Raw genomic sequence first — 26023 nt, 5'->3', positions numbered from 1 at the left:
CTTCCTGAGGAAGTACAGCCTTTGTTGTGCTTTCCCTACCTGGTGGGAGATGTTTGTGGACCAGGTAAGGTCGGCCGAGATGTGGACTCCGAGGAACTTAAAGCTTTCTACCCTTTCTACCTCCTCCCCATCAATGTAGAGGGTAGAGTGCTCAGATCGCCTTGTTCTCCTGAAGTCGATTACCACCTATCAGCAAGTGTGGATACTGTATAATTGTATGTGAAATTTGAAGCAGGTGCGACATGTATTTCACACACACGGCATGCACACCAGTCTCAGTAGGTACAAAACAAATGCAGTAGGTGTTATTCTCTCCCTCCATCGTGTCAGCCTTGTGAACCTGTCCAGTGAACCTGCTATGTTGATCTCTGAGGATACAGAGATGTAGAGATACAAACATCAAGTCTAAAGATCATCTAGCATCAGCTGCATAAGAGAACATTTCCACTAGAAGGCTGGTAACCTCCCCCCTTTGACCTTCGAGCACAGATGTATAGTTACATATCAGTTCCTGCTTATCTCACCTGGGATCTTGAGGCTGAGGTCACACTGGCTGTCAGCGTTTGCAGCTGATGTTGTCCTCTGTCTGGTGACGCTCGCCTTCATTCTGCCCTCCCCTGTTACTTTCACTGTGAAATCACTTCCTGTGTATGCACATGAGCAAATTCAATTCTTATTAAAAAAACAAAAACATGTCCCTTCTCTGTAATCCCCGACTGTTTTATGGTAAGCACCTTGCACATATTGGTCAAACTTAACTTCATGTTGATGATGTCATTTCCTGGTTCAGCCTAATATAAAAAAGATGAGACTGACAAATATTTTATTTTAATCATTAAAAAATGAAAGAAATCACAGTATCTATACTTTCACTGAGCATATACCTGCATGACGAGTGTCAATGTAGAACTCTGTAGGCTCAAAAGTCCTGGCCTCGCTCAGCCCGGTCGACATGCACACGGCTCACATCACCAATCTCTGACTGTTGGTCATAACAGCAACTGGGCTGCTGGGAATATGACGACCGTTCTTCTTGATGTTAATAAGGTGCTCACCAACATCCTTGGGAACAAAACAGATGTGGGTTAACAACGTTTATTCTTGTGTGTGCATGCAGCCCGTTTCAGCTGCTCCTGTTTCTTTCCCCATACTTTAATTTATTACTTTCCCCCTCTTTGTCTTTTACTTAGAGATTAATAAAGTATTTGGGTTTTGGAGTCTCATTGTTTAGCAAACTTCTCACTTATCAGACAGACACTCACCAATGTGAGCGTTACGCAGCATCTTCAGCAGGCAGGGCTCCTCTGGCCCTGAGGGTGTTGTAAGAGAGGCTGTCAGCTGGCTGAGGTCCAGCTCTCCTATGTCCAGTGGAATATCTGCAGCCGGGCCCACCTTCAGATGGTACATCCTCAAGGAATCGTCACCTAGAGATCCAGCAGTGATTGTTAGGGCACACGCTAATGGCATAAATGCACCATTTCTATCATGTTGTGGCAGGGTGTGGTGTGTGGCTCAGCTGCAGGGGAGGGGTGTGGTGTCAGGGGGGGCTGATTCACATACCTGAGCCCATCATCTAATCATGTCTTCCCTGTTAAAGATGTTGCCGGGACCGCAGGAGAGGGTGGTGTGTGTGCTACAGGAGCAGTGTGAAAGCCAATGAAAACGTGCTAAACTGCAACTCTGATGCTGTCGGGTTCTTCATTGTCACACATATATCCTTACTGAATTGATTGCATTTTCATTGTTTCAGTTTAGGCATCTGATCAGAATGTTTCCAGGCATGTAGACTTACAGAAACCCATTACCAGTGTAACTGTAAGCGTTGCTGCAAAAACCCTCCGCACTCTACGTGCACCTGCAATATTTCAGCCCAGCCATAGTGCCAGGCGAAGCTCATGACCCTCAAAACATGGAGCGCAAACTCATTTATGCATCCACAGTGAAGCCTCCACCACAAAGTCAGCAGAACTACCAACAACGCCTCCTTCCAGTCCAGGACCCCAGGCCCTCACCTTCTGCTGGCCAGCCTCAGTGCCAATCTGAGGCTGCACATGAGCAAATTCAATTCTTATTTAAAAAAACAAAAACATGTCCCTGCTCTGTTTCTCTCTCTTTGAATTACAAATGCAGAAGATATGCCCATTGTTTAACTGTGCGTGGCACAAATGTCTTTCTTATCACAACATCTAATTTTTATGATTTCAGTATAATGATTACACACCCAGCAAGGTTTCTAGAAGAAGAATTGCATATATATTTTAAGTAGATTATGCAACAGCACAATCAGTAATAATTTCAGTGCATATGCAGTCAATGTTCCTGTTGCTAACTAGCTCAAAGCATTACAGACAGTTAAAGTGAGGATATTGATGGTGTAGACATTGATTCTTGTCATGTTATATTTCACACATTCTGGCACAGGAAAGATGTTCTGGCTGCCTTTGTTTGAAATGTTTGTCTTTTCTTCTGTATAATGGAAATAAGTAGCATTTGAAAAACTGAGGAAATTTACACTCCAATGCTTTCAGTGTTGCTGTGTTGATTGTTTTCATGTTTAACGTTTATATGAAAGACACAGAAAGACATTTGGCTAAAGAAATCTGAGCTAGAGTGACTTTAAAAAAACACACAATGTAAATAATGATGTTTAGTATTTGAGATGGAAGCTGTTTCTACAGGATCCTGATGGACACTCAAAGCTTTTATAAAATGTTCCCTCGCTCTCATTAGTTGTTTACAGCAGAATATGAATGAACCAAAACAACAAAAGTGCACAAGTGTGTGAGACTACAAATTATAGAATCAGAACTGCTGATTTCATTACTCTTAACTTTTAAAGGCAGATTTTGTATCTGAGAGCAGGGACACTTGCTGTGTTCAGTGTGACTCGTCTCTGCAGAAGGTCAGGGCTCTGATAGTTACAGTTAGTGGTTGACTTACTGGGCAGGTGGATCCTGAGTGTCTGTTGGAGTCAGGGTTCATTTTGGTCCTGGTTGCTACTGGAAATAAAGAAACAAAAGGAGGCTGTGTTGTTCAGGAAGTACAGACTGTAGCTCAGCAGGTAGAATTACTAACTGGAAGGTTGGAGGTTTGATCCCTGGCTGCTCCAGTCTGCTCACCACAGTATCCTTGTAAGATATGGAACCCCGACTTCCTCTCTGATGCATCCATCATAGTGTCATTGTTAGAAAAAGAAGTGCTTGTGTGAATGAAGCAGGCTGTATAAAATGCTTTGACTGCTCATATTGAAAAGCAGCTTATAAGAACTGGTTCATTTTCCAGATAATTCCACTATTAAGACAACAGACATGTGGGAGGCTTTCTCCTGAGAGTCACACTGAAAGTCTTGCTGCTCCTCCACAAAATGACACAGCTCAGCTAAACACAACTCAAACTAATCTACACTATTTTTCTTTATTACGCAGCATTTTTTATAACTATTTCCAGATGTTTCTAAAGATGAAAACAGAATTAAACTCCAGCCTGATCCGTTTCTGAGGTTCCTGACTCTGAACGTCCCTCAAACGCCTCTCTGATCGTTTCCTTCCGTCGCTTTTACTTTCGCTTTCGTGAATGTTGTGGCGCAGTTGATCGTCTCCATGTTAAGGTAATGTTAGCAGTCTGTACTGTTTCCTGGCTAACATCAGCTGTGTGCAGCTTAGTTTCAGCATAAATCTGCTTCGTTTGATGTGAGATCAGAGTCTGGGAACGAGACAGAAACAGTTAGTTGATGATCAGCAGCTGAACTCAGAGTCGATGTTACTGTGGATCCACTGACTGGTGACTGTAGGCAGCTTCTCCTGCCTCCAGCAGTCTGTGGATGTTCATTAACTGCTGACAGTGAGACAGGGCTGTCCTAAGAGTTGCTTTTCGGAAGTCGCTGCCAACATTTCATCTATAAAATGCATTTCTCTGCTGTTGTATTTGTATGCAGGTTATTTTCCTTTTTCAGTTTAACTGGTGATATTCATTCGTGTATTGTAGGTGAATGCGCTGATGTTAGTTCATAAATTCTGCAGAGTTAGTAAACTGGCCGTTTTTGCTCAATAATTCCTGTTTCATGTTCAAACCATCAGACAGAAACTCTGCGTTTGTTTTTATGTTCTTCAGCCTGTTGTTCTTGAGGGAATCTGTGATGCGTTCAATGACCCTCCACATGCTCTGAGGGTCATTTGAAGAGAAATAGAACTTCATCTTTAGAGCATAAGTGGGTTTTTGCCCTCTTTATGCCCGCGGTCAGGCTCTGTTTATTGTAGTATAACACTCATAGGACACAGTGTCCCGCTGCACACACACTGCACACAATGACAGCTGCAGAGTTTGTGTCTGATGTATTAAGTATGAAACACTGTTGGGCTAAAATCTGGTCAGAATGAATCCAGGTGCAGGTGTGTCAGTTTAGGACCACTGGACTAACATCCAAGTGCTCACAATATAAAGTGTATTCTGTAGTAACATTCTATGGTGTTGCAGCAACAGTCCCACATGGAAACGTCAACAGTCAAACTCAAAATCTCTTTTTGTCAACAATAAAATGACAGCAGACCAATTTGAACAAAGTTGGTAAAAAGCTTCAGAAATTAGTAAAATATTAAAAAGTGTCTTGATGCTCAATCATCCAGTAAATCCCCAAAAAGTTGATTCTGTTCATCTGGATGTTTTCAGCAGCATGGATCAGTGTGAGGACAGAGAGGAGGGAGTCCCTCCCTCTAAAAGCACTCTGTGTGGGGAACATGAGAGCCAGACCAAAGCTCAGAGGTGAGATGACCATCTCTAACTGTCCGTGACTCTTCTCCATGTCACAGCTCAGCACTCACATCACTGCTCCATCATTATTCACACTCATACCTCTGTGTGTGTTGTTTTAAAGCCCAGAGCTGTGGGGCGTACCAGGCTCAGCTGGACATAACCCTAAAACTAATCCAGAACCTGGACCTGAACCCAGCTGTGTTTCCTTAAAGAGCAACAAGTCGAAGGATGTTGTTGTGGACTTTAAAGGCTGTTCTTCTGCTGCTGAGAGGTAATGTGTGTCTAGATGTTGTTCCTGACTCTGTATTTTTGAATAAATCCTCATGTTTAATATCAGCTCAGCTCTTTTTCACACACATTTCTATGTTGGTGTGTGAAGCGGTGTGTGTTGGAGTGTTTCCACAAACACAGCAGTCAGAGTGGAAAGAGTGGATGTTGTAGGAGGTGTTTGTGTAGTGAAGAGGCTGAGTGTCTGTAGGACTCCAGCTGCTCCAGCAGGTGTCTCCTTTGTGCTTTGCTTCAAACACAGTGTAGGGAGGAGCTTCCACTCAGGTGTTTCAGGTGTTGCTGGATGGAGGAGGACAAATAGTTTTTCCCTTCAGTGACACTTCAGCAGATCAATGTTCTGGGGAGATGTTTGTCTTTATGAAGGTTTATGGATTCTTGTTCTTACTTTGGTTAAACTGAGCAATACATTTTCCATCTAACATTTAAAGTAAATTTCCAGGTGAAACAAAGATCTGCAGCTGCAGCCTCTGTGATGTTTCACAGTCTGAAAGTAACAAATTCAACCAGAGTTCAAACAAAGGCTTAATATACGTGTGTGTTTGATATAATGCCAACAAGTACAAATAGGTGTTCTTACAGGTCTTAATCACAGAGCTCTGATAAGTCTGGTGACTTTCACAGTCAGCGATTTTGCTGCCTTTTATTCAAAGTCTCCCACATTCATACAGAGCTTTTAACACCAAACTCCTTTACAGTCCTTCTCCTCTCACACACCATCACACGACTGATTTGTCTGCAGCAGCTGTGTTACTGCTAGTATTTTATTATGTGTGTAATCTCCTCATATTGTTCCTGTGGTTTAGTTTGACTTCCTTCTGCAAACTCAGCTGCTCTGTTGCTGATACACGTCTCCATCAATATGATTGATCAGATGCTCCAACACCATGTGTTTCATGTGAACGCTCAGCTGAAACCCTGGGTTGACTTATCGAGTTAATAACAAGCTTCACGTGACTGTGAATGCTAAAGTGAATCCAGATAAAGGAAAGAGACCCTGCTAATGTTGGACTCACTTCTTAGTGTAGATCCCAGGAGGAAGTTCAACATAGCAGCCATTCTTTGTGCGAGCTCGACCAAACCTGAGACCACAGTGCAGGATAATGATTATCATCTGTCTCTGTCAAGCACATTTAAAATCCACAAATAACAAAAATAATTATATTTGATCATTAAAAATATGTTTTCAATTAAAAAAGCATGAGCACACTGGTGGATTACAGAAACATGAAAACTCGTTAACAGTAAAGTTAATTTAGGCGTAAACAAAGAGGCAAACATACTTAAGTAGAAGGACTGATGTTTGTGTTAAAATACCCTCTTAAAGCTCAAATACTGATTCTACTTTCTGCAAAAGTTCATCTGGACGTAGCGTTTTGTGGGAGAAACGTTTCATCATCATCCAGGTGACTCCTTCAGTCTCAGCTGACTGCAGGTTTCAATCTTATAAACAGGACATTTGCATAATGACTGAAACCAGCCCACTGAAGGAACAATGGGCTGGGAGGTCAGTTCCTTAATCTTAATTATGCAAATTCTCATGACCATTGATCAATAACCATGAGTCCCATTCACAGAGAGTTGGGGAATGGCTGCAATCACAGCATTGTAAGATGGTGACAGATGTACCCTTAGGCCCCCTCCTCGATTCAGAGATGGTCTTTCCCTCTTCACGTAAATGGCCTCCTTGACTCCGCCCTCAAACCAGCGTTCCTCCCTGTCCAGGATGTTACATCCTCATCATTGAAAGAGTGTCCACTGGCCTGTAGGTGTGAATAGACTGAAGAGTCCTGGCCTGACGAGGTAGCTCTTCTGTGTTGTAGCCAGAGGTTGTTTGGTTTCCCCGATGTATAAATCCTGACAATCCTCCTGCACTTAACAGCGTACACTATGTTACTCTGTTTGTGTCGGGGGACCCGATCCTTGGGGTGGACCAGTTTTTGGCGCAGCGTGTTTTGGGGTTTTTAAAAGCCACAGAGACCTGGTGTTTAGAAAAAATGCGTCTCAGCTGCTCCGATACTCCTGACACATATGGAATCACTACAGGTTTTCTCTTAGGCAGCGGTTGTCCTTCTCTCCTGGATCGGCTGGAGCTTTATTTAGGCGCCTTTCCAGCTTTGACAAGAGTCCAGCTGGGATAACCACATTTACGCTACGTCCAGATGAACAGAATCAACTTTTGGAGATTTACTTTCCTGGATGAAGTAATGACTTCATGAACTTCTTCAGAAATAAAATTTTTATCATTAGAGAAAAAATTACCAATAATCATCCCACAGATGTAATATTATCTACAGCTACTTTTAGTACCATTGATGTTAAGTTAGACTCTTTTTCTCCAATCGATCTTTCTGAGTTAACTTCAATAATTACTTCCTCCAAACCATCAACGTGTCTTTTAGACCCCATTCCTACAAAACTGCTCAAAGAAGTCCTGCCATTAATTAATTCTTCAATCTTAAATATGATCAATCTATCTCTAATAATTGGCTATGTACCACAGGCCTTCAAGGTGGCTGTAGTTAAACCCTTACTTAAAAAGCAATCTCTAGACCCAGCTGTCTTAGCTAATTATAGGCCAATCTCCAACCTTCCTTTCATATCAAAAATCCTTGAAAGAGTAGTTGTCAAACAGCTAACAGATCATCTGCAGAGGAATGGCTTATTTGAAGAGTTTCAGTCAGGTTTCAGAGCTCATCACAGCACAGAAACAGCTTTAGTGAAGGTTACAAATGATCTTCTTATGGCCTCTGACAGTGGACTCATCTCTGTGCTTGTCCTGCTAGACCTCAGTGCTGCGTTCGATACTGTTGACCATAATATCCTATTAGAGTGATTAGAACATGCTGTAGGTATTACAGGTACTGCACTGCAGTGGTTTGTATCATATCTATCTAATAGACTCCAATTTGTTCAAGTAAATGGAGAGTCCTCTTCACCCACTAAGGTCAATTATGGAGTTCCACAGGGTTCAGTGCTAGGACCAATTCTGTTTACATTATACATGCTTCCCCTAGGCAGCATCATTAGAAGACATAGCATACATTTTCACTGCTATGCAGATGACACCCAGCTCTATCTGTCCATGAAGCCAGGTAACACACACCAATTAGTTAAACTGCAGGAATGTCTTAAAGACATAAAGACCTGGATGGCCGCTAACTTTCTGCTCCTTAATTCAGATAAAACTGAGGTTATTGTACTCGGCCCTGAAAATCTTAGAAATATGGTATCTAAGCAGATTCTTACTCTGGATGGCATTACCTTGGCCTCCAGTAATGCTGGGTCGTTCTTTCGGTCACTACCCACAGCTCGTGGCCATAGGTGAGGGTAGGGACGTAGATCGACCGGTAAATTGAGAGCTTCACTTTTACACTCAGCTCTCTCTTCACCACGACGGACCGGTGCAGCGTCCACATCACTGCAGCCGCAGCACCAATCCGTCTGTCGATCTCTGGCTCCCTTCTCCCATCACTCGCAAACAAGACCCCGAGATACTTGAACTCCTCCACTTGGGGCAGAAAGGTAGTGAATCGCTACCTTATTGTGGTGGAGGGGTTTGTGTGTCCCAGGGATCCCAAGGGCTATGTTGTCTGGGGGCTTTTGCCCCCTGGTTGTCACGGCCAGCGGGATCGGCAAGGCGCTGAACAGCATCACTCCACTCCTAGCCCCCCTCCTCTCCTCTTTTTTCCTCTCTCCCCCTCTCTCCCCTGTTTTGCCAGGGCGGAACTCATGGCGGGTTCACGCCCTTGGTCCACGCCTTCTTGGATTGCGCACACCTGGGCCTCATCAGTCCAGCTGGTATATCAGAAGGAGGAGATCAGCTGTTCAACGCTGGATTATTGTGAAGACTTCCGTCAGTACACACCCAGCTCAAGTTCCCTGTGCCTCTGTCTCTGAGACTTAACGTGTTTCTGTGTTCCTAGATTCCCCGGACCCGTTCCCGTGTTTCCCCGTGTGGTATGTGGAAGGAGTGACAGGTCGTTAGTGGAGAGGAGAGAGGCTGTTTGGAAGCGCGAGTGTGGTTTCCCCGTTTTCCCTGGAGCCCTGGACCCCTGCCCCTCACGTCTTGTATATAGCACTAACCCCGCACTGTCTGTACATACACTCGGTGAAGATTTGTAATAAACTATCTCTGTGTGAACGCTACCCAGGAGTCCTGCGAGTGGATCCTCTAGCAACCCGTGACAGTAATAATCCAGCCATACTATGGATCCAGCGGACTCAACTCAGCAACCCGCCCCCCCTCCAGAAGCCGTGTTGGAGCGACACGAGCAGATGCTACAACACATTAACCATCAGTTGCTCGCGCTCACTCAGGCTCTCGCTCAGCTCATACCTCTGCCAGGTCCCGCTGTGCCCCCCCCGTCTGCTCCCGCACAGCCGCCAGCCCCGGAACTCTCCACGCCGCCGGCCTCCGCTTCCGCGGAGCCCCCGGAACGAGCTCTACCGTCACCGGAGCCTTTCGCTGGTGAGTTCCACAAGTGTGCTGGGTTTCTAACACAGATTACGTTGCAGTTTAGGCAGCTGCGGCGAACATATGAAAGTGATGGAGCTAAGATAGCCTTTTTTGTTCAGTTACTCCGCGGTCAAGCCTTAAACTGGGCTCAAGCCGTGTTACGAACCAACCCGGAGATTACTTATGCTGATTTTCTCTCTAAGTTCAAAAGTGTGTTTGAAAGGGGCACCGGAGCAGAGGCAGCGGGCCACCGTTTGCTGAATTTAAAACAAGGACGGCGGTGTATGGCGGACTTCTCTGTGGAGTTTTGGACGCTGGCGGAGGAGACTGGATGGGGGCAGCCTGCGCTGATAAGTACCCTATTAAACAATGTTTGTGATGAACTCAAGGGCGAACTGTTAATGAGGGAGCTGCCCAAGACCCTGTCGGAAGTAATCGCCTTATGTGTTAAGGTAGATGAACATTTGAGGGCGCGTCGCCGCACTAGCAACTACAGTTCCCAGAGGCCCGTGGGGCGAGCAGAGACTGCTCCCAGCGGAAGCGGAAGCAGCGATCGGGAAGCGGACCGCAGCGACGAGCATGAGCAACCTATGCAGATCGGACGCTCCCAAATTTCCCCGGAGGAAAGAGCACGCAGATGGAGGTCCGGTGAGTGCTTTTACTGCGGCCGCAAGGGCCATCTCGCCAAGGCCTGTCCAGTACGGCCAAAAGGTCTCGCCCGCCAGTAGCGAGGAGGATACGGGTGGGCGAGGTCTCCTTTTCACATGCTCCTCCACGCCTCATGCTAACTGCTAAAGTAACTGTTCGCTCTGCCTCTCACTCCCTTCAGGCGCTGATTGACTCCGGGGCGGAGCAAAACTTCATGGATGCTTCCCTGGCTCTCAAACTCAAGATTTACACACAAGCATTGCCCCACTCATTGCAGGTCACTGCGTTAAATGGTCAGCGCCTCCCCGACATAACTCACATCACTGAACCTGTGTCCCTGTCTCTGTCTGGGAATCACACTGAAATGTTACAGTTTTATGTCTTTCGAGCCCCTCTCACACCCCTAGTGCTGGGATTTCCTTGGTTGCGCCAACATAACCCCGTACTCGACTGGAAGAAGGGGAGGGTTCTGGGGTGGGGGGAGGAGTGTCACATGACCTGTTTAAAAGCAGCTTCTCCCGGAAAGGCATCTAACCCTCAACCACTCGAGCCCCCTGACCTTTCAGCCATCCCATCAGAGTATCATGATCTCAAGCAAGTGTTTTGTAAGGACCGAGCACGCTCTCTCCCTCCTCACCGCCCGTACGATTGCTGTATTGATTTGCTTCCAGGTGCACCTCTTCCCACTAGTCGCTTGTACAGTCTCTCTCAACCTGAACGTGAATGCATGGAGAAGTACATTAATGAATCCTTGGCTAATGGACTGATTCGCCCCTCTTCATCCCCCGTGGCTGCCGGGTTCTTTTTTGTTACTAAGAAGGATAAAAGCCTTCGGCCGTGTATTGATTTCCGGGGCCTCAATAATATCACTATTAAGAATAAATACCCTCTGCCGCTCTTATCCTCCGCCTTTGACCTTCTACAGGGGACGACCATTTTCACTAAGCTCGATCTGCGAAATGCTTACCACTTAGTCAGGATAAGAGAGGGAGACGAGTGGAAAACTGCCTTCAACACGCACCTGGGCCATTTTGAATACTTGGTCATGCCGTTTGGACTAACTAATGCTCCCGCTGTGTTTCAGGGTCTAGTCAACGATGTTCTCCGAGATTTCATCAATCGTTTTGTGTTTGTGTACCTTGACGACATCCTCATCTTCTCCCCCTCGCTCTCTGATCATGTACACCACGTCAGACTAGTCCTTCAACGTCTCCTGGAGAATCGCCTGTTTGTTAAAGGGGAGAAGTGCGAGTTTCATGTGAGTACTGTGTCATTTTTGGGCTACATCATCGAACAGGGCGATCTAAGAACCGATCCGGCTAAGGTACAAGCGGTCTTGGACTGGCCCACTCCACCTAACCGTAAGCAGCTTCAACGGTTCCTCGGTTTTGCCAACTTTTATCGGAGATTCATCCGTGACTACAGCAAAGTTGCTCTGCCACTAACCCGTTTGACTTCCCCCAAGGGACCTTTCTGCTGGGATGATCAAGCTCAGGAGGCCTTCTCTCGGCTAAAGAAACGCTTCGCGTCGGCTCCCATCCTCCGACAACCGGATCTCAAGCGGCAGTTTATCGTAGAAGTGGACGCCTCGGATGTAGGGGTCGGGGCCGTTCTCTCCCAGCAACTAGAGGGTAAGCTCCACCCTTGTGCCTTCTTCTCCCGTCGTCTTTCTCCCGCAGAGCAGAACTACGACATCGGGGACAGGGAGCTGCTGGCAATCAAACTCGCCCTGGAGGAGTGGCGCCACTGGCTAGAAGGCGCAACTGAACCCTTTGTAGTATGGACTGACCACAAGAACCTCGAATATATCCGGTCGGCTAAACGACTAAACGCCCGACAAGCCAGGTGGGCTCTGTTTTTTACCAGATTCTGCTTCACCATCACCTACAGGCCCGGTTCTCGGAACGTGAAACCCGATGCCCTGTCCCGCCAATTCACCTCCTCTGAGGATCCCACCCGTGAGGCCCCCATTCTCCCTCCCACATGCGTTATCGGAGCCCTATCGTGGGAGATCGAGTCCGCCATACGGGAGGCCCAGCGGGCAGAACCGGATCCAGGGACTGGCCCCCCGGGATCGCTCTTTGTTCCCACATCTGTTCGCTCACGGGTGCTTCAATGGGCCCACGGGGGAAAACTCACCTGTCATCCGGGCATTCATCGCACCGTCACCTTCATCAAGCGGTTCGCCTGGTGGCCTACTCTGGCCAAGGACGTCCGAGAATTCATCGCCGCCTGCCCAACCTGTGCCCAAAATAAACCTGTCAACCAGCCCGCCGCCGGCCTACTTCATCCCTTGCCTACGCCGAGCCGCCCCTGGTCCCACATTGCGGTTGACTTTGTCACTGGTCTTCCGCCGTCATCAGGTAACACAGTCATCCTCACCATTGTCGACCGTTTTTCTAAAGCTGCCCACTTTGTTGCTCTCCCCAAGCTCCCCACTGCCCTGGAGACCGCCCGGCTTCTGTCAACTCATGTGTTTCGCCTCCACGGGATCCCCGCTGAAGTGGTCTCGGACCGGGGTCCACAGTTCACCTCGCGTGTTTGGAAGGAGTTCTGCACCTCCTTGGGGGCCCAGGTCAGTCTCTCGTCAGGTTTTCATCCGCAGACCAACGGTCAAGCAGAACGGGCCAACCAAGAACTCAAGGCAGCTCTCCGTTGCCTGACGTCCACTAATCAGACCACCTGGAGCGAGCAACTGACGTGGGTGGAGTACGCTCACAATAGCCTCACCTCGGCAGCCACGGGCGTCTCTCCGTTCGAGGCCTCCTTGGGGTACCAACCCCCCCTGTTCCCTGCTATCGAAGGTGAGCACTTTGTGCCCTCTGTTCAGCAGCACCTGCGACGGTGTCGGCGCGCTTGGCGGGCCACCAGAGCTGCCCTTCTTCGCATGGCGGACCGGAACAAACGGCAGGCAGACCGCCACAGGGCCCCGGCTCCGGCCTACTCACCTGGACAGCGGGTTTGGCTCTCGACCCGGTATGTACCTCTCAGAACGGAGTCGCAAAAGCTCTCCCCCACCTTCATAGGACCGTTCGAGGTGGACTCCGTTGTTAACCCCGTTTCTGTGCGTCTCAAGCTCCCCAGGGCCATGCGTATCCACAATGTGTTTCATGTTTCTCAACTCAAACCCCACTGTTCCAGTCCTCTGTGCCCTCCTTCCGGGCCCCCTCCGCCCGCCCGGGTCGTTGCTGGCCGTCCGGCCTTCTCCGTGACTCGGATTATGGACGTCAGGCGCCGGGGTCGTGGCTTGCAGTATCTTGTGGACTGGGAGGGCTATGGCATCGAGGAGCGTTCCTGGATCCCGCGGGCGTCTCTGCTGGACCGGGCCATGGTTCGGCGGTTCCATGAGGCTCACCCTGGGAAGCCTGGGGGTCGCCGGGAGGCTCCCGTTGGGGGGGGGGTGCTGTCACGGCCAGCGGGATCGGCAAGGCGCTGAACAGCATCACTCCACTCCTAGCCCCCCTCCTCTCCTCTTTTTTCCTCTCTCCCCCTCTCTCCCCTGTTTTGCCAGGGCGGAACTCATGGCGGGTTCACGCCCTTGGTCCACGCCTTCTTGGATTGCGCACACCTGGGCCTCATCAGTCCAGCTGGTATATCAGAAGGAGGAGATCAGCTGTTCAACGCTGGATTATTGTGAAGACTTCCGTCAGTACACACCCAGCTCAAGTTCCCTGTGCCTCTGTCTCTGAGACTTAACGTGTTTCTGTGTTCCTAGATTCCCCGGACCCGTTCCCGTGTTTCCCCGTGTGGTATGTGGAAGGAGTGACAGGTCGTTAGTGGAGAGGAGAGAGGCTGTTTGGAAGCGCGAGTGTGGTTTCCCCGTTTTCCCTGGAGCCCTGGACCCCTGCCCCTCACGTCTTGTATATAGCACTAACCCCGCACTGTCTGTACATACACTCGGTGAAGATTTGTAATAAACTATCTCTGTGTGAACGCTACCCAGGAGTCCTGCGAGTGGATCCTCTAGCAACCCGTGACACTGGTAGGGTCTCCCATAGCAAATTGGTCCTGGGTGAGGGACCACACAAAGAGCGATTCAGAAGACCCATCGAGGGAACAGTTTACCCTGCCCGGGAGAGGGTTACTGTAGCTCCGCCCTGGAGCCAGGCCCGGGGAGGGTGCCAGAGGGCGAGCGTCCGGTGGCCGGACACAGCCTGAAGAGGGGACATGGGCCCATCCTCCCGCAGGCCCAGCACCCACAGGAGGCGCCATAGGGGTCGGGTCAGGTGAGGAGCAGGATTTTGAATTCTGGATTTAACAGGAAGCCAATGAAGGGAAGCCAAAACAGGAGAAATCTGCTCTCTCTTTCTAGTCCCTGTCAGGACTCTTGCTGCAGCATTTTGGATTAACTGAAGGCTTTTTAGGACTTCCTGATAATAATGAATTACAGTCGTCCAGCCTGGAAGTAATAAATGCATGAACTAGTTTTTCAGCGTCACTCTGAGACAGGATATTTCTAATTTTAGAGATGTTGCACAAATGGAAGAAAGCAGTCTTACATATTTGTTTAATATGTGCGTTGAAGGACACGTCCTGGTCAAAAATGACTCCAAGGTTCCTCACAGCATTACTGGAGGCCAAGGTAATGCCATCCAGAGTAAGAATCTGCTTAGATACCATATTTCTAAGATTTTCAGGGCCGAGTACAATAACCTCAGTTTGATCTGAATTAAGAAGCAGAAAGTTAGCGGCCATCCAGGTCTTTATGTCTTTAAGACATTCCTGCAGTTTAACTAATTGGTGTGTGTTACCTGGCTTCATGGATAGATAGAGCTGCGTGTCATCTGCATAGCAGTGAAAATTTATGCTATGTCTTCTAATGATGCTGCCTTGGTGATTTTAACATCCATGTCTGCTGTGACTCTGGTCAAGGACTTTTTAAATATTATTGACTCTTTTAACTTGTCCCAGTGGGTTACTGGTCCCACGCATGAAAAAGGTCACACACTAGACTTGGAGCTTTCCCACGGGCTGGATGTGTGCATCACTGAAATGTCTGAGTTGGGCATCTCGGATCATTTTCCTGTGTTGTTCACTGTAACGCTGTGCTGCTCGGTAGATAAGCCGTGCGCCTCAGCGCGTAAAAAGCGAGCACTTAATGCTCTAACGGCGCCGCTTTTTCTGCTGCCTTTATGGACTCTGGAATAATGAACTCCAGCTGTTAAAGTGTTGAGGACCTTTCGGACATTCTTCATTCTACCTGATATTTTGGACTCTATTGCTCCGTTCAGGACTCTGCGCACTCAGCATTTATCAGAGCTGTGGTTGAATGAACATACGCGCTCCCTCAGATGTGACTGTAGACGCGCTGAAAGGAGATGGAAAAAGGACAGACTGTATGTTTCTCTACAGATTTTAAGGACTTTCTGTCTTTCTTACCAAGAAGCTGTAAAAACACAGTTTGTCTTAAACTTAGTGTCAGTAAACAGTCACAGGCCTCAGGTACTTTTTAATGTCCTCAATCGTTTTCTTCCTTCACGTGATAATGTCGGAGTCATTTCTTCACCAAGCATTTGTGATGATGTTTTAGCATTTTTAACAACAAGGTTCTATCTATTAGGGCTCTTGTCTCGCCGACTGCTGCCTCAGTCCGAGTCTTTCTCCTGTGTGCTCAGCTGTCTTAGAGCAGTTTGATCCCGTCTCCCTTAATGACTTGACTGCGGTAGTTTGTAACCTAAGATCATCACACTGCCCCTCTGATTGTCTCCCCCCAACTACTCTTCCAAGGATTGTCAGGTTGGAGATTGGCCTATAATTAGCTAAGACAGCTGGTCTAGGGATGCTTTTTAAGTAAAGGTTTGACTACAGCCAGCTAGGGATGGGTACCGTTTAGATTTGAAAACCTGCTAAATCAGAATCAGTTGCTGATGATGGCTTTTTTCTTTTACATTAATCATTTATAATCTTAACTCAAAGTGAACATAGACTTGATTGAAGTAACTGTTACGAGTTCAAAATATTGGGGATGGATACAAGAGGGTAAACCAAAATAACAACACTGGTCCAGCCGGGTCAGGTCAAAACAATGATTTTAATGAACACACGTGTGGGAGATGAATACTGCACGCAGACAGCAAAAGATCTCTCCCCAAAAAACATACAACAACAGTTTTGTAAAAATCAGGGTATTAGAACGCCCCCTCATGCGTCAAACAGGTACAATATAATCAATGTTGAGAACTTTTGATATAACAAAGGAACATTCTCTCCGTCTCGAGGGCAGGCACTGACTCCCCCTTATCTCCTGGAGCCAACTGTCCCTGTGAAGACACAACATGGCAGCTACAAGGTTCTGCGAATTGTTAGTTGATCTCTGACCTAAACCTGAACTCACTAACTGTGTGTGTGTCTCGACCTCAGCCTTCACTCCGTCTATAAGGACAGAGGCCAACTCTTCATGTGTGCAATAACCTAACTGAAATCATACATGTAATATGTTGAATAAATGCTCTAATCAAACGCCACTATTCAAAGCTTAATAAAGGAATATAAATGAATAAAGGATAACAATAACTGACATAGTATGTGTTTTGTAAGCGTGTTCTTTCTATAGCTCAAGATCCTTAGCACAATAGATTGTTCGGTCCTCGCGCCAAACAAAGTTTCTGACCCTCCACTAGTTGATCGAGCCCCCCTCTTTGGCAAGCACAAAAATACAATGCATGTATATAAAAATGATTATCACTGCACCTGTAATAGAAAATGTTAATATGGGATTATGACGATACCTGTAATAGAAGATGTAACATAAGGCCGACAGCCTAAAGAGATTCTTTAATGAGCTAACAATTAATGACGATGATTAAATGAAATAATGACTAATCATTGCAAATGCACACTACTTAAAGTTTGATAAAAGATATAACTGAATAAAAGACCATAAAGAATAACATGATATAAGTGTTTGTGTGGCCTTCCAGCTCGAAGTCGCTTTACTCAATGGATCAGCCAGACATCCCACTGACTGTAGCTTTTAATCCTTATTAACTTGAGCACAACTCTGTAATGAGCACAAAATTGCAATGTGTGAAAATGATCACGGTTACACCTGAAACAAAAGATTATATGATTATACCAACACCTGTGAAATAAAGATTATAGTTATACTAGTTATAACAATCACTGTAATAAAAACTTCAGTGTAATGTCACTAGCTTCAATAAATGCTTGTTGTATGATTTCTGATGCAATAATAAAATAACAGTAAAATATCCCTTCTCTTAACTCAGATCAGCCAATTCAAAATGCTAATTCAATCAACTCTGAGTTTATGGCTAGACTCAGTTTGTTGGCCCTGCACCTTAAAACTATTCCCTGTTTCAGCCCCATAAGGCGGACGGCTGAGCCCTGAGAGAATGGGGCCCCTTTATTCCCCGCTTTGCACTCAAATAGGTTATGATTGTGGATGAAACCGGACCTGCCGGTGAGAGGACCGGAACTCGGGCTTTCCTGGCCCCATCTTTATATATATGTGTATATTTACTCTTTATTCTCTTTCCCCCACAGATTAGGTGTATGTTATAACTTTTAGTGGTTTTGGTTTTTGGTTTTTGGTTTTTTTTGTCTTTTTTTTTTGTTTGTTTGTTTTTGTTTTTGTGTTCCTTTTCAGACTTTTGTCTGCGTGTATTGTTAATTTGGAAAAGCACCAAATAAAAAGTTTTTTTTAAAAAAACTATTTCCTGTTTTTCCCTCATGTTTTTTGGATATTGTTTTCACATCTTATGTCACGGCTAGCGGGGCGAGCCATGTTGAATTTAATGAAGCACCCAAGATGCTGACACTGCTGTGAAGTGAGTGAGCTTTATTGAAACGGTGAAGTGCAGTGGAGATGGCCTGTGCAGAAGCTAAGATAACCTCTACTGAAAAACTAAAAAACTAACCTGAAACCTTAAACGGAGACACGGTGAGATAACACAGACGAAGCAGCAACAAGCAGGAGAAAACAAAGGGCTCATATACACAAAAGAGCCATCAGGGAATGAGAAAAGGGAGACACAGCAGGATCAACTGGACACAACCAGACAAGGGGAAGCAAACTAGACACACTAACGTAGGACATGGCTCTGTCAAAATAAAACAGGAAGTGAACACAGAGACACAATACTAACACAGTACAGAGGGAACACAGAAACCAAAACCTCAGAACTAGAAAATCTTAATCAGGATGAAATTGTAACCAAAGACAATAACAATCAAAACAAAAGCACTGAGTCCACAGACTCGGGACAAACATCGGCTCAAACTGTGGTCATAAATATTTTGTTCTTGTAAATCAGACTGTGTAGTTGTGAACTGAGTTTTGTAACATTGTAAAACAAAATATCTGAAAAGTTTATGTTTTTGTATTCATTGATTTGTGTGTGTAAAAATGTAAAAAGTGTAATAAACATTAGAACTACTTTTGCTGACACAAAGTTTGGCGAGCACTGCAAGTTGTCCCTTTAAACCAGTCACTGATATAAAGAGAGCACCTTGTTCCAGGGCATCTGAGCATGGAGGGAAAGCTTCATGCAGGAGATGGTAAGAGCTGTTGGGACTAAAGAAACTGAGCAGAAAACTACAGACATCTGGAAACTGAGTTGTTAATTCTCAGTGGGATCACCAGGACTAGCAAAGCTTCACCATGACAGTCATCTGATTGAACCCATCCAAACATCACTTCATGGACCTTTAGCTTGTGTCTGTGTGTGGACAGACATAACATGAGCTAATTATTCATTACTCCTCCACAGAGTGGAGCAGGAGAGAGCAGAGGTTTCCACTGGTCAGTCTGCACAGCAACATCAAACACACCTGGACTCTGTGGTTACGGTTTGTAGTACTACGTTTACATTTGTTCTTTTCAGTCACCTCTATGCTGCACTTTGTGGACCAGAGGATTGTCAGTGTGTCCAACATAAATCAGAGTTTGGGCTCCATGATTTCAGTCAGATTGGGGTGACTGTAGCTCAGGAGGTGAGCAGGTCAGCTACTCGTCAGAAGGTTTGTGAATCAAAGCCTGGCTGGCAAATGTACTGGGTAACGTACTAAACCCAAGCTGCCCTCTGATGCATCCATCAGAGTGTGAAAGAAAGTATTTAAGCACAGAACAATGTGCTTGGTTGAATGAGGCATGTTGTATAAAATGCTTTGTGTGCACAGAGTATCACAGAGAGCTGTATAAGAACCAGTCCATTTACCACTGGGTAATTCATGTAGTCTTCTTTTCCAGCTGCTGGAGGATAACATCACCATGTTTGTGAAGAACGAGCTGAAGAAGATCCAGAAGCTTCTGAGTCCAGATCACCCAGAAACTTTAAAGAGCCAGATGGAGGATGAGGAGATGTTTGAAGGTGAGGATGAAGATGAAAGAAAAAGCTGCAGAGAAGCATTTCTGAAGATCACACTCCACTTCTTGAGGAGACTTAAGCAGCATGAGATGCTTGACCATCTGCAGAGCAGTAAGAGAATTTCTCCAAATCCTCAATATGCAGATAGGATTCATCCTTTCAGGGTACTGAAAGGCTGTGATATTTATTATAATTAATTCTTCTGAATTTCTTACCTTCAGAAATATTTGCTCCACTCTGTAAACGTGAACTTAAAGCCCAACTGAAGAAGAAGTTCCAGTGTGTGTTTGAGGGCATCGCTAAAGCAGGAAGCCCAACCCTTCTGAATCAGATCTACACAGAGCTCTACATCACAGAGGGAGGGACTGCAGAGGTCAATGATGAACATGAGGTCAGACAGATTGAAATAGCATCCAGGAAACCAGACAGACCAGAAACAACCATCAGACAAGAAGACATCTTTAAAGCCTCACCTGGAAGAGACGAACCAATCAGAACAGTGCTGACAAAGGGAGTGGCTGGCATTGGGAAAACAGTCTTAACACAGAAATACAGCCTGGACTGGGCTGAAGACAAAGCCAACCAGGACATCCAGTTCATATTTCCATTCACTTTCAGAGAGCTGAATGTGCTGAAAGAGGAAAAGTTCAGCTTGGTGGGACTTGTTCATCACTTCTTTACTGAAACCAAAGAAGCAGGAATCTGCAGCTTTGAAGACTTCCAGGTTGTGTTCATACTTGATGGTCTGGATGAGTGTCGACTTCCTCTGGACTTCCACAAAACTACAATCCTAACTGACCCTAGAAAGTCCACCTCAGTGGATGAGCTGCTGACAAACCTCATCAGAGGGAACCTGCTCCCTTCCGCTCGCCTCTGGATAACAACACGACCTGCAGCAGCCAATCAGATCCCTCCTCAGTGTGTCGACATGGTGACAGAGGTCAGAGGGTTCACTGACCCACAGAAGGAGGAGTACTTCAGGAAGAGATTCAGAGATGAGGAGCAGGCCAGCAGGATCATCTCCCACATCAAGAAAGCTCGAAGCCTCCACATCATGTGCCACATCCCAGTCTTCTGCTGGATCACTGCTACAGTTCTGGAGGATGTGCTGGAAACCAGAGAGGGAGGACAGCTGCCCAAGAACCTGACTGAGATGTACATCCACTTCCTGGTGGTTCAGGCCAAAGTGAAGATGGTCAAGTATGATGGAGGAGCTGAGACAGATCCACACTGGAGTCCAGAGAGCAGGAAGATGATTAAATCTCTGGGAAAATTGGCTTTTGATCAGCTGCAGAAAGGAAACCTGATCTTCTATGAACCAGACCTGACAGAGTGTGGCATCGATATCAGAGCAGCCTCAGTGTGCTCAGGAGTGTTCACACAGGACTTTAAAGAGGAGAGAGGACTGTACCAGGACAAGGTGTTCTGCTTCATTCATCTGAGTGTTCAGGAGTTTCTGGCTGCTCTTCGTGTCCATTTGACCTTCATCAACTCTGGAATCAATCTGCTGGAAGAGCAACAAACAGGCTCTCAGACAGAAAAATATTTTTACCAGAGTGCTGTGAACAAGGCCTTACAGAGCCCCAATGGACACCTGGACTTGTTCCTTCGTTTTCTCTTGGGACTGAAGACTAATCAAACTCGTTTGCAAGGCCTGATGACACAGACAGGAAGTAGCTCACAGACCAATCAAGAAGCAGTTCAGTGCATCAAGGAGAAGCTCAGTGAGAATCTGTCTGCAGAGAAAAGCATCAATCTGTTCCACTGTCTGAATGAACTGAATGATCGTTCTCTACTGGAGGAGATCCAACAGTCCCTGAGATCAGGAAGTCTCTGCACAGATAAACTGTCTCCTGCTCAGTGGTCAGCTCTGGTCTTCATCTTACTGTCATCAGAAAAAGATCTGGATGTGTTTGACCTGAAGAAATACTCTGCTTCAGAGGAGGCTCTTCTGAGGCTGCTGCCAGTGGTCAAAGCCTCTAAAAAAGCTCTGTAAGCGTTATGAAGTTTTTATGATTTAAATACAATTGACAAACAGAAAAGCCTTACTATTCCATTCTTATTAATATACATATATCTTTTTTAGGCTGAATAGCTGTAACCTGTCAGAGAGAGCATGTGAAGCCCTGTCCTCCTCTCTTCAACTAGAAGACTGTGAGCTCAGAGCTCTAGACCTGAGTAACAACAACCTGCAGGGCTCAGGTTTGACAATACTGTCTTCTGGACTGAAGACTGCAAACTGGAAACTGGAAACACTCAGGTCAGATAATGTTGTTTGTGATTTGACTTGAAATCTACAAATTAAAAGCTACATTATTTTTATACTGACATATCCTTACTTTGAAATCTCTTTCAAAGGGGTTTTGTATAAAACCACATTTTTAGTCCCATGAGGACGTGCAAACCCCACTGATTTACAGTAGTTACTCTATCAGCTGCTATCGGGCTGTGAAGTCTACATTTGCTTGTCCAAGAATTTGAGAAAGTGTCAGAAGTGAACAGATAAATAACTACAGGGTGTTATAGATAAACTGCAACAGTGGGGGTTGATAGAGATGGGGTAAAGTTATTCAATTCTCAAAAGGAGGAACTTCAGGGAAAAACTTCAAAGAGAAATCACTCTGGAGGATCTGTCATGAAAATAAACACTTTCATCTATTTCTGATTTGTTTGTCAAAATCACTGGAATTATTTAAGGCTTCATATTCATGTGACATTTATTAATGCTACTGCCCTATTGTGGCTAAAGTGTATTTATATTATTGTTATTAGGGAAAACATTTAAGAGTAACATGACAAATGAGTCTGCACTTTCGATTTAGTTTAAGAAATCCTGATTTTATGTAATTAATCAGTTTCATGTATTCATTATCATAATAAACCATTTAATGTTAATGTCTTACATTTATTTTGAGTAAACTAGCAATAATTTTATGGGTGCCAAAATCAATTCAATAAATACATCACTAATGTGGATGACACCTTTGTGAAAATCAAATCTCAGGACGTACTACATTTCACGGATCACATTAACTCGGTGGACCGACACATCAAATTCACCAGGGAGGATATGAAAAGTGGCAGGTTAGCCTTCTTAGACTGTGAGATTTCCATCAGTAATGGGGGACATCTAAAAGCTGATGTGTACCATAAACCTACACATACGGATCAGTATTTAAGGTTTGACTCTCATCATCCACTGGAGCATAAATTGGGTGTCATCAGGACGCTACAACACAGAGCGAACACCATCCCCACACACAGTGGCCAGGGAAGCAGAAGAAGATCACATCAAAAAGGCCCTAAGTAAATGTGACAAACATCCAGCTGGGAAGGCGCCAAAAGAAAGCTCCAACCGATCCAGGAGAGAAGCACAACTGCTGCCTCAGCGAAAACCTGTAGTGATCCTGTACATGTCAGGAGTATCGGAACAGATGAGCCACGTCGTCAGGCCAGGACTCTGCAGTCTATTTACACCTACAGGCCAGTGGACACTCTTTCAATGATCAGGATGTAACATCCTGGACAGGGAGGAACGCTGGTTTGAGCGTGGAGTCAAGGAGGCCATTTACATGAAAAGGGAAAGACCATCTCTGAATCGAGGAGGGGGCCTAAGGGTACATCTGTCACCATCTTACAATGCTGTGATTGCAGCCTTTCCCCAACTCTCTGTGAATGTGACTCATGGCCATTGATCAGTGGTCTTTGATCAATTGTTCCTTCAGTGGGCTGGTTTCAGTCATTTCACGCTTTTTGATCTAAGGCAATGGTTCTTGCCTGCTCGAGGTCAAGTCGACGGGCCTTCAAATCATCCTCGATTTGTTTCATCCATGTCTTCTTTAATCGTTGGTCAAGCAAAAGAACCTGCAGCACCTAGAGCAGCGTACTGGTTGCGCGGCCAACCACCACCGCTGGACGCCCGCTAAGGACAAGAAGAAGAAGAAGGTTTCAGTCATTATGCAAACGTACTGTTTATAAGATTGGGGAAACCTGCAGTCAGCTGAGACTGAAGAAGTCACCTGGATGAGTGACGAAATGTTTCTCCCACTGAAAATGCTACATCCAGATGAACAGAATCAACTTTTGGAGATCAATAAGGAAGGTATTTCTTCACTAATTAATTAAAAGTGTACTTAATAAATTAGAGAAATATATAAATAATTAATTATCCCTTAATTTCATTTAAAAGATTTAATGTATTTATTTCTCATTCTAATAATTACATTTTTAATTAATTATTTGCTTATTTATTTTTATTTTAATTATTTTAAGGACACAATTAATGATTTATTCAATGATGTATTTATTTAATTCACGTTGCTTCTCCTGGCCCTGCTGCTGTGGGCGGGGTTAATGCTGAAAAAGTAAAAACCATTGCTTGGTCTAGAGGCCATTCTTTTAGATGGCATTTCTCAACACTAAGTAGGCCTACACACAGGGGTTTGGACATCTGTGGACCCAAACTATACTTAAACTTTACCCTGCTTGTGTGTCACCAAATACACTTTTGATACTTTTAAAAGTGTTAAAAAGTGTATATTTTTTTCTTCAACTTGCATAATCCCCGCTGACTATCACCCCTCAAAGTATTTATTTTAGTTTCAACCATTCCAGGTAAAAGTAAGCACATATTACTCTTAATGTACGTATTACTCCAATAGAAGCAATATCTAAAAGATGAAAACAAAAATCCAAAAACAATAGGGACAAACAGGACCCGTTTTCAAAGCACAAGGTCAACAAACTGAGTCTAGCCATAAACTGAGTTGACATGAAAGGCTGACCTGAGTTACTTCAATCAAGTCTGACTATGTTCACTCTGATTTAAGACTATGCGTGAAAAATGTAGTAGAAAGAAATGAGCAGTGTGACCTGTGAATGTGCATGTTTTATTAAAATAGATAATGTTGCTGTTTCAGTCATGTAGTAACTATTAGGTTTAACTGTACAGGGCTTGTTAGATGTCCATGGGCTGTGGTTACAATAGTTACTGGAGAAGTTACTGTGAATTAAAGGACACCTTGTTGTTTTCTAACATTCAGAAATCTGTATGATGTGTTTCATAGTTTCTAACAAGCCCCAAGACTTCCAAAAATTATACCAGACAGCTGTTGCTTAGAATATAGTTGAACAAATATTAAAAAAAACAATAATGTATTTATGTCTGAAAGGCTGAAGTCTTCAGTATCCACCAAAAGCATAGTCATGCTGTGATTCAGATGTTTCTGCTCCTGGTGGAAATACTCTTACTCTTTCCACATTATATAAAAAGATTTTAAATGTTAGTTTTAATTCAAAATGGAAGGTTAAAAACGTGTAACACATATGAACATCAAATAATAAAGACAAACTATGGTTCAATTAATGTGTAAAGTTTTCTGAGGAATTTGTAAAATCATCTTTTGAGTCATTCAACTCAGTGATTCGTCACTGACATCAGTTTCTCATCTGCAGCTAGCTAATTGCAACTGACATGAACAACATGTCAGCTGAAACAACAGAAAACACAACATGTAGATCCTGGAATAATCCTGGAATAACTGTAGTTTCCATCTTCAAAGGACGAAAGAGGAGGATCAAAAACTAGTTGATGAATAATGTTGTTTTTAAAAATACTCTATTAGAGATGTATTACAAGGTTTTCCTTCTAGGAATTTTGCAAAACACACTTCATTCTTGGTAGCTGGGGATCCCTCCACCAGGCCCTCTGCTCCTGGCAGAGCACTTCTGTGCTTAGGCTGCTGCCCCCACGACCTGGCCCTGGATAATCAGAAGAAGATGGATGGATGGAATTAGGGCTGCCACAAACGATTATTTTGATAGTCGACTAGTCACTGATTATTTTTGCGATTAGTCGACCAATCACATCATGCATTCATTGGACGTAAAACATACAGCTTATTGCACCAGCATGTGTCTGCTCTTATATAACTATCATTAGCTTACAGCTTTAAGTGTTTAAGGTATGTGCTAACTAAAAATAAAGAAAAGATGATATTTTATTAAATTTAAATGAAATTTGCAGATTGTCTCGGTGGAGTTTAATAAACGCAGCCTTCTGCTCCTTGCTATCTAAAATATAACAGGACACTGGAGTATATTCTCCCTGGGTAACAGACGTCTCCGAAAACGTCGGAGCGCTTTTGAAAATATGTGGTGTCTTGATAAACTGAGCAGATATTTGAGGTTTACACAGTTACATTCTCGCCTGAAAATATGTTAAACGTTTATTTTGTGACCCAGAAAGAATAATAAGAGTAATATTAAAACTAACTAGCTGCCGCCATTGTTGGAAACTGAGCTGGGCTGCGCTATGAATTTTGGGACAGAGCTACTTCTTCTTCGGGGTTTAATGGCAGCTGGCATCCTTGTACATGCAGTGCTGCCATCTTCTGTTTCAGTCCGTTATTACACTCTTAAATCCTACTACTCATTCCTGCGTCTTTTGGGATCTTACAAAGCTTCAAACGATGCGTCGACTATTAAATTAGTCATCGACGATTTTGATAGTCGACGTAATCGTGACTAGTCGACTAGATGGAATAATTGATTA

At 44.8% G+C, this 26023-nt stretch overlaps 1 protein-coding gene, 1 long non-coding RNA gene and 1 pseudogene across 4 annotated transcripts in view; 2 read left to right on the top strand and 1 right to left on the bottom strand.

Moving 5' to 3' along the window:
* LOC134619409 (uncharacterized) overlaps positions 1-26023 on the top strand; it is a 111034-nt pseudogene that overhangs the window by 73138 nt on the left and 11873 nt on the right.
* LOC134619429 (uncharacterized) lies at positions 892-3105 on the bottom strand. The gene is made up of 3 exons (XR_010091983.1): positions 2941-3105; positions 1263-1424; positions 892-1062 (listed from the first exon to the last, which is right to left on the bottom strand). It is a non-coding gene; the product is annotated as an uncharacterized LOC134619429 (long non-coding RNA).
* LOC134619390 (protein NLRC3-like) overlaps positions 3255-26023 on the top strand; it is a 28037-nt gene continuing 5268 nt past the window's right edge. Inside the window, exons 1-7 of one of the 3 annotated variants that reach the window (XM_063465209.1) lie at positions 3255-3607; positions 4669-4758; positions 4871-5020; positions 18874-18952; positions 19353-19581; positions 19692-21462; positions 21557-21730. In XM_063465209.1, the coding sequence (XP_063321279.1) occupies positions 3600-3607; positions 4669-4758; positions 4871-5020; positions 18874-18952; positions 19353-19581; positions 19692-21462; positions 21557-21730 (2501 nt within the window). In that variant the 5' untranslated portion in view covers positions 3255-3599. Of the gene's footprint in view, positions 3608-4372; positions 4560-4665; positions 4759-4870; positions 5021-18873; positions 18953-19352; positions 19582-19691; positions 21463-21556; positions 21731-26023 lie in introns of those variants that run through there. The other 2 variants (XM_063465208.1, XM_063465210.1) reach the window with 2 other exon arrangements.

The sequence above is a fragment of the Pelmatolapia mariae genome, linkage group LG20 (genome assembly GCF_036321145.2).
Source record: "Pelmatolapia mariae isolate MD_Pm_ZW linkage group LG20, Pm_UMD_F_2, whole genome shotgun sequence".
Classification (NCBI taxonomy): Eukaryota; Metazoa; Chordata; class Actinopteri; order Cichliformes; family Cichlidae; genus Pelmatolapia; species Pelmatolapia mariae.
The sequence above is the reverse complement of the archived record's forward strand: the minus strand, read 5'-3'. Positions and strand labels throughout refer to the sequence as shown.